Source organism: Prunus persica, chromosome G5 (assembly GCF_000346465.2).
Source record: "Prunus persica cultivar Lovell chromosome G5, Prunus_persica_NCBIv2, whole genome shotgun sequence".
Lineage (NCBI taxonomy): Eukaryota > Viridiplantae > Streptophyta > Magnoliopsida > Rosales > Rosaceae > Prunus > Prunus persica.
The window spans coordinates 4,893,610-4,902,421 of record NC_034013.1 but is presented as its reverse complement, the minus strand read 5'-3'; the positions used below and the strand labels follow the sequence as shown (position 1 = coordinate 4,902,421).

General features: G+C 35.6%; 1 protein-coding gene across 4 annotated transcripts; it reads left to right on the top strand.

Moving 5' to 3' along the window:
• Nucleotides 2,167-8,539, top strand: LOC18775757 (two-component response regulator-like APRR2). Of its 4 annotated transcripts, none has more exons than XM_020563966.1 (12): nucleotides 2,167-2,441; nucleotides 2,991-3,195; nucleotides 3,803-3,882; nucleotides 4,204-4,270; nucleotides 4,556-4,602; nucleotides 4,883-4,960; nucleotides 5,057-5,584; nucleotides 6,113-6,253; nucleotides 6,720-6,995; nucleotides 7,094-7,162; nucleotides 7,303-7,356; nucleotides 7,773-8,539. In XM_020563966.1, the coding sequence occupies exons 2-12, from the start codon at nucleotides 3,066-3,068 to the stop codon at nucleotides 7,935-7,937; spliced, it is 1,635 nt and encodes a 544-aa protein (XP_020419555.1). In that variant the 5' UTR covers nucleotides 2,167-2,441; nucleotides 2,991-3,065; the 3' UTR covers nucleotides 7,938-8,539. The 4 variants fall into 4 exon arrangements, with proteins under 4 accessions (XP_020419555.1, XP_020419556.1, XP_020419557.1 ...); XM_020563967.1 differs by lacking the exon at nucleotides 2,167-2,441 and adding an exon at nucleotides 2,498-2,673; XM_020563968.1 differs by lacking the exon at nucleotides 2,167-2,441 and adding an exon at nucleotides 2,834-2,915.

Below are 8,812 nucleotides of genomic sequence, written 5' to 3'. Positions count from 1 at the left end.
CACTCTTCATATTAAGTTTTAGAAAAGTATATAACGATTATCATCTTAAATGCCATTTTTACTGTAGCAATGTTCTCAAATAGCAAATGACTTCATTATATCATATTATCTCAGTAGGCGAAATGTCACTTTTCCGTTGGGTAAAAAATAAAAAAAGATGTTGTGGTCATTGGTTTTCACTGTCATCATAAAACGAAACCAAACAAACTACAGTTTCCCATATGATCTAATCACATGATAAAAACAGCTTGTGAAAACAACAAAATCTCATGTATACTACAAATATTGTTTAATGATTTAAGTATTGAGATGAACGAAGAAAATTGTGGGGTTTAAATAGAAAATCTCTTTTATTTCTTATTTTTTCAGATTGGGGTGTATTTAAGAGTAGATTGGGAAGATAGTGGGGTTTTCTTAGAAATTGTGAAAATTTAAGTTAAAAGTAGGGGTGAACTAAGAGAAGTGTGAGGTTTAAATAGAAAATCTCTAAAAGAATTCGGATTGGGTTATCGGATAATTCAACAAATCTTATATGGATCTAGTTGTTAATGATTCGTTGAATTTTTGGACCAGATTGAGTCGAAATTTTTTGAAATCGGGTCAAGTCAGATTTTAGGTGCTTCGCTCCATCTCAGACCCATCAACATGCCTACCCATCCCCATCCCTTAAGAATTTTTATAGAATCCTCGTCCTAGTCCTCATCGAGGGTCAGTCTCCCAAACCCATCCCAACTTCCAATTTAAAAAAGAATATATATTTATCATAAATTATAATGCTTCAATTTTACTTTATACTATCATTCAACTTATTTACATTCAGTTGAACTATATACAATTAAACTCAGATACTGCAAGGACAAAAGTCCCACATAAAGTAGTCCCACATCAAACAAATATAATGAAAAGGAAACAAATAAAGTAATAGAAAAAGAAATGAAAAGGAAAACAACCCAAATTTTTTTACATGTTTACCATGCATGTTTTATTTAATTTTTTATTTTATTTAAAAGAGAGTAAAAACCCTAGTTTTTGTTTTTGTTATGGATCGTACAATAAAGTTGATAAATCCAAACGATTAGTAGGAATACTTCCATTACACATTAAGAAAAGTGAAGTGCCTTAATATATGGGTTTCCATCTTATCCTAGGTTAATTGTCAAAGATCCTAGTATTAATTATCAACATTAACAACCACTCATGGCATTGTTACTTATTATTATTAAAATGAAAATTTTATTGTTCTATATAAACTCACGTGTTTCATTCTACATTATTTATTGAGATGTTGTCTGCATAGGCTTTTATGGTGGGAGGCTAAAAAGCATGTAAAATTCACATGTGAGTGAAGTGAAATGAAGGATGTCATAATTAATAAAAAAAAGAATGATATCATTTTATTTTCTTTCAAATTAATAATGTGATATTATTATGTGGGTCTATGGCTCTAAACAACAAAGCAAAAGCTAGGCTTTCCAAAAACTTCAAATGGAAAGGAAAAGCAAAATCAAAGAATAAAGGACACTTTAATCACTCTCTGTTGAAAAGACAAAAGAGTGTTGTGGTATCAATCAAGTGGCTCAAAGAATTTAAATTGAATGTCGGTTGGGTGTCTCTGATTATATCCTAAGCTATTTCCTTATGAATATTAACTTAACTATCAAGGTCCAAACTATATTGTGACCTAACAATTTTTTTTATTTTATTTAAAGGAATTTCATTCAATAACCAGATAGCATAATACACTGAGAAGAAAACGAAAAGATGTACAATAATTTTCTTAAAATAATTTTCTTCTGTTGGGTCCAATAATATATAATATAAAGCACATAAAAACATTTTCCAATAATATAAAGTTTGGACCTTGAGATCATGAAAAATTTCCTTATGTGAGATTATTATAAAATAATATGACAAAGTGGATTTAATCCTTACAAAAATGTGGAGTCTTTTAATACTAATGATAGAGCATTGGGTATCCTTAAACTTGGGAGAGGAGATTGCCCTTCATCATTTCTTAATTAAAAGAAAAATAACTTTATGAGAGGGAAAAGTGATTTCTGGGTAGTTTTCTTTTGTGATATTCACAAAAAAGTAGGTGTAAAAAAAAAAGGGGAAGAAAGGTTATATTGACTGAACTTTTAAAGAGAGAGCCTTTTGCATATTCTGTGGTCCGTAAACAACCGATGGTAATTGTGCAGGTCTCAGACAGACACCCTTCAGAGGACGCACTTAAACCCCTCTCTCTCTCTCTCTCTCTCTCTCTCTCTCTCTCTGTGTTATAAGCAGCTTTCTATCTATATACAGCCAAAGAAGTGGAAGAAAGCCCGAGGAGGGGAGAGAGAGCCTTATCTTTACATATACTGGAGCTGATAAAGATTTTATCTTTTGGTGTTTTGGTAAACAGTAAGAAAGATTTTATCTTTCACTGCATTTTCTTGGAGGTAATGATCATGTTGGTCTATGTTTAGTTTGCTTGCTGCAACTTAGTTTTGAGACATTATATACTCTGGGTTTTTTTGGGGTGCTTTTGTGCTCAATATGTGCATGCATGCGTTTGTGGGTTGAAGTCTGTCTTTTTAGTCTCTCTGAAGAAATTTCCCAGTTTTTGTTTCAGACTCTCTATTGATTTTTCTTCATTTCCTCTTTGACGGTCAAAGATGTCCTTTATCTTTCGTAAGTTTTTTTGTTCTTTGGCGGAGATCTTACATGGGTTTTATGTCTATTTGTGTTGTTATGCAAAATTAGCACTACCAAATAAGATCTTTACACTTGGGTAAAATCTTTCTGCTTATTCCAACAGAGAACTTGGGTTATCTGGTTCTCTTTGTTCTTCTTATTACAAAGTTCTGGAAATAAGATCTAACAGTTACATCGTGCATAAACATATTCAATTTGCAATGGGGTTTCTCCAATATGTATGTTTTAGTTCTGGGAATCTTTAAAGTTAACAAAAATATGGTTCTGATGTGTGGTTCATGTGGATCTTGCAGACTTCATTGGATGGTTATAAGCTGTGATCTGACACAGTTTCCTAGGACCGCCTGAGAAACGATGCCAAACCAGCTATGGTTTGCACTGCTAATGATTTGCAAGAGTGGAAAGATTTCCCCAAGGGCCTTAAAGTTCTTCTCCTTGATGAAGACAACAGTTCTGCGGCCGAGATAAAATCAAAGCTTGAGGCCATGGATTATATTGGTGAGAAATTTCTATCTTCCCTTTTTGTTTTTATCATTTTTTTTCTCTTAGACAACCTTCTTTCCTGAACTAGAAATACTGGTTTCACCCTTTTCCCATTTCTTCATTAATTTTCCATAAGTATACTGGTCCCCCGTTTTTCCCATTAAAGCAACTTATAATGCTTCTCTATATAGATGGATTCTTGCTTCCGTTTGAATGTGGTTTTGGATTTTAGTCATATGGAGGTTAGAAAGGTACCTGACCATGGAAAAAGAATCAATTTCTTGCTCACCATCACCATAGCTCGTTTCTCTTTTCCACTAAAGAAATAAATTGAAATCCCAATTTCATATTTATACTTTTGTGATCCAAATGTTGAAAAGTGGCTTTCAGTTTTTTTATATATTTATTTTGAATTTAAAGGTAAACTTATGTTTTTCTCTGCACTAAAATTAGAAGTTGAATGCAGGGGAAAAACCAAAGTTATCCTGTTTAGATCTAACTAGCATATCTTTATTTTGTTTTATCAGTATAATTTCTAAGTTTGTTTTCTATCAGTTTGTGCGCACATCTGTTTTGCATTCATGTATACACTCTTTTGGTAACATCATCATGTCTATTGCAGTTACTACATTTTGCAATGAAACCGAAGCGTTATCAGCATTTTCAAGCAATCCTCTAAGTTTCCAAGTTGCAATTGTTGAGGTACTGAACTTGAATGAAGCTATAACTCAATTTTGTTATTTTCAGAGAAATCTGACGTGCTTCTTCGGAGCATTGATTCTTGTTAGCTGGTTTGGAACATCCCAACGAAAAAAGAACCCACTCTGTTCTTTGGTGGAGCATTTTCTAGAAAATGTGTTCTCAGCTAAACCTGTTTCATCTTATTCAGTATTTTAATACCATTGTGATGCTCAGTTCAGCACCTAGAACTTTTTGAACAATTCCCTTGATTAGTATAGTCTCAGAGTGCTTTAGCTGTCATTCCTGTAGCTGGATATATCCTAATAAGACTTATGGTCCCAGGTAAATGCAAGCAATGGCCATGGGGTTTTCCAATTTCTCGAAACTGCTAAGGACTTGCCGACCATTAGTAAGTTTATAAAGTAAACCTGAACCATTTTAAATTTGACACAAAATTGTATTTTTTCTTTTGCTTATTCATGATTTGTATTTGTTCCTGTTTTAGTTCCTTTGATGATTTTGTATGTTAACCATTTTATAAAAATATTTTGTGTTTTATTGTTTAGTATCTTTCTGAGTTTCGAATAACTTGTTAGATCATTAAGCATAACTAACCATTAACGTCAATGATAACTTTGTTGCTTCTAATATATTACTTGATTTCTAACGTGAAGCTTCCAAATCTTCTTTACAGTGACTTCAAACATTCATTGCCTAAGCACCATGATGAAGTGTATAGCGGTAAGATATTTGCTCTAACCTCTTATTTAATTCAAAAGTGCAACAGCAACATGCTCTACTCTGTTTGGATTTCTGGTATATTTCCCCCATAGAGTTCATTTCAATAATAGTCAAACACCGTGAACTTCTCCTTATGAAATCTGCTGCCTGATCAAGGAGTGCTAATTTTGGTGATTTCGATTTAGGTCTACCATCTTATTGCTCAAATCATAACTGGAGATTCTACACTGCTTTTCCAGTCAATCATATTTCATTCATATATTTGACAATCTATTTTCAGCTTGGTGCAGTTGAGTTCCTGCGGAAACCACTCTCGGAAGACAAACTCAGGAATATTTGGCAGCATGTTGTTCATAAGGTCTGTCCAGTATGGTAACGTTGTGTCAAGATCTACCACAAAGTTTTATGCAAATGCCATAAGTAGAAATTTTCTGATTTTGTAAATCCTGAGCAGGCATTCAATGCAGGAGGGAGTGCCATCTCTGAATCACTGAAGCCTGTCAAAGAATCTGTAGTATCCATACTGCAGATCAAACAGGAAACTGAAGAGCAGAAATGTAAAATTTCAGTAGAAACAGAAAATGTTTCCAGGGTTCATGAAAGTGACCGTGAGCAGTCAGTAGGAAGTGATAAGTACCCAGCTCCCTCAACCCCGCAGCTTAAACAGGGATCACGATTACTCGCTGATGGGGATTGCCAAGATCAAATTAACTGCTTATCAGAGAAAGAGAGTGGGGAGAATGACAGTGAATCTAAATCAGTCGAAACTACATGTGGCAATCCAATCGATGAAGGGACAGTTCAACTGAGTGAACCTCAAATGACTCGGAAAAGGGTGGTTAAAGAGGAAAATGACTCTGTTAATGGGTCTCAGCACCCGCATAATAGAAACAGTGCCAATGACGTTGGTGGTGTTGCTGAAAATCTGAGTAAAGCATCTGCTCCCAATAATTCATGCAAATCTAATCGGAAGAAGATGAAGGTAATTTGGATTTCAGAATCATGTCAAATTGTTTGATCTCTTCCAATTGTTCCCCATACTGGTGCTGGCAACATCGGTTTTTTCTGTTCATGAGAAGCATTAGCATTTGGTTGCTTCTCAATTTTCCCCAGGCGTGCATAATAAAAGGTTGCATGCATGTGTACCCTAGTCTTTTTTATATTCATCAAGTAAGGGTGCAAATTTTTACTGGACTCTTCTGATTATGAATATTCATAAGTTTAATCTATGATCACGAAATTTGAGCTTGCCATTGACTTGGAAGAACAACTGCTTGATAAAACAACATTGCCTTTTAGTTTGATTATCAAAAAAATAAGATGCTCTGGTCTTGTCAGCTGTCCTTAAAAATGGAAAAAACTAGTCCACCTAAAAGCATGTTGCAGGTTTAGTAGACTAGTAGTCCTCTCGGAAAATGATGTACTAATTTGTTTTCATTAGAAAGGATTATGAGTGCACATGATTGTTTTGACAATCTTATCGCATTTGGGGTTTTGTCTTTGGTTTCAGGTAGATTGGACGCCTGAACTGCACAAGAAATTTGTGCAGGCAGTGGAACAATTGGGTGTGGATCAAGCCATTCCTTCTCGAATACTAGAGCTGATGAAAGCCGAAGGTTTGACAAGGCATAATGTAGCAAGCCATCTCCAGGTGGGCATTTTATTCTTTGATAACAAATCAAGTTATCATTTGCTTGATGATGGAACTATAATTGCTGGAACCTCTTAAGATGTTGTTGAGACTTGTTTTTATGATAAACCTATTGCATTGCATAACAACTCTTTTTATACTAAATTTGTTGATTACTGAGACATAAGAAAAGAGAATCAGTAAGAAGCTGTCTTTGTTGCTGCTCTCCTTCGTAAATTGAAGCATGTGTATCCCCATAGTTGCAAATGATCGAAAGCCGTATCCTATACAGTTCGCATAACTGAGATAAAATTTTGCTTCGAGAACTTTTTCTACCAAGCATTTTTATTGTTTGAAATCCTATGATCTCAGTTACGTTAATCCTCTTTTCTGAGTGTCCGTCTTTGTTTTGATCAGTGCTAACAAGTTGATAATCCCCCTTCCCCATTCTGACCTAATGGGGTAATTGACAATTGTTATCATGCAGAAATATCGCATGCATAAGAGACACATCTTACCCAAGGAAGACGACCGGAGATTGCCACATCCTAGAGATCCAATTCAAAGGAGTTATTATCCTCAGAATCAGAAGCCTATCATGGCCTTTCCCCCATATCATTATAATAATTCCTTATCCATGGCACCAGTCTATCCTATGTGGGGACAACCTGGCAGTCAACCAGCTGGTGTCCAGATGTGGGGTTCACCTGGCTATCCCCAGTGGCAACCATCAGAAAGTTGGCATTGGAAGCCTTATCAAGGGGTAAGTTTGTCATCTTTCCCAAGTATATATATGAATGGTGGCATTAGCATTATTCATTGAGGAGATTCTTTTGTATTTGCCCCATTTTAATGTTACAGATGCAAGCTGATGCATGGGGTTGTCCTGTAATGCCACCTCTGCAAGGTGGTTATCCCTCTTATCCTCAAGTGAGTATGCCAATGAAAACTTCTACATTTTGTTTATGCATTGGTCATTTAATCTGTTGATTGTTCTTTCAACCACGCATACATGTTAGGCATGCATCTTAACCCTATCTTCTTTCACACACTTTGTTTCTAAATTGCAGAATGCAGCAGGTTTTCACGCCGGTGTAGTTGATAATTCGTTTGACCTTCATCCGGTAACACCAGAAACCCTTTATGTACATTGTTCTAAATTTAGACATTGAATTTCATTTTGTATAGCAATGTGAAAACCTTGAATTTCTAGCTAGTGCCAGTCGTTTTCATTTGAGTCAATATGGTAGCATACGTGGTTTAGATTCAATCTTTCACTTGAGCAAATGTCGACATCCAATTAGATTTGCATTAATTGCATATCCAATTGATTATGTATATACAAGGGGGAAAGTATGGCAAAACAAACTGAACGGCAATGGAGTCATTCATGTATCAATGTGATTGAATGACATTGGATAGGATCAATTTGCTACTTGAAGTAGACAAGTCATAAATAATTTAAGTGGTAGGGTAACATACAACCAAACTCCAAATATGCACATGAAATTTAATCTCTTTTGCTATCTGTCTTTTGCAGGCAGAAGAGGTAGTTGACAAGGTTGTGAAGGAGGCAATAAGCAAGCCATGGCTACCACTTCCTTTGGGCCTTAAGCCTCCTTCCACTGAAGGTGTACTAGATGAGCTATCAAGGCAAGGCATCTGCAACATCCCTCCTCACGTCAACCGCTCTAACACCCGCTGATGTGGACCGGGTCCCATCATGATCACAAGGCTAGTATGGTCCTCAGGCAATAAAGTCTCCATAATGTTTTAGCAAAATGTTCTTTTTTGTCAAATATTGCATGTGTTAGACACTTGATTGGTGAGGACCAGCTGTCTATTGTGGTCTCGGAGCCACCAGATCTTCATGTGCTTACTGCCCATCATCCCAACTAAAAAACCACATGTCAAGAGACTATAGTCAGATGTAGGCACATTGAAATAAGCAAACTTTGATCATATCCTACTCTCCACAGTGAAAGAAAAAGTCATTTTCAGAATGTTGACAATTGGATTGGGATGGCCAAGGGTTGGCCACGTCTGTGAATCAGCCTCATGTGAAAATTCTGCTTGTAAATAGTTCCAAACACAAAAAGTCCTACTTGGGTTTGTAACTTTTTATCTGATAGAAGGTCTTGTGAAGTTGTGATCCATTCTGAGGTCCCTTTTGGTGCTGTTGGGTAGGTCCTACTTGTATTGCTGTTTAAATGGAAAGGACAACAATGTCTACACTGACATGAGCTTAGTGGGAAGCTGACTTGTGGTTTATCTATAACATTATTGCGTACGGTGTTAGGCGAGTCAGCCAATGCAGTCAATTCTCTTTCGTAAATTGGATTAATTTAGAGTAATTTAGGCCATCACTTGTTAAATAAAAAATATTATTAAAGAAGAGAGGAGAGAATTAGAAATGTTTGCTGGTTTAGGCCATAACGATGTGGTTGCAAGTTGGCAGTTCCTTGTCCTGCAACTTGCAAGTATTGTACAGAAAATTTGAAGGGCAAGGCTGAAAATAAATAGTGTTTCAAGGATAGAAACTAAAGTTTTATTTTGTCAAAATCAAAGCATTATCACCAT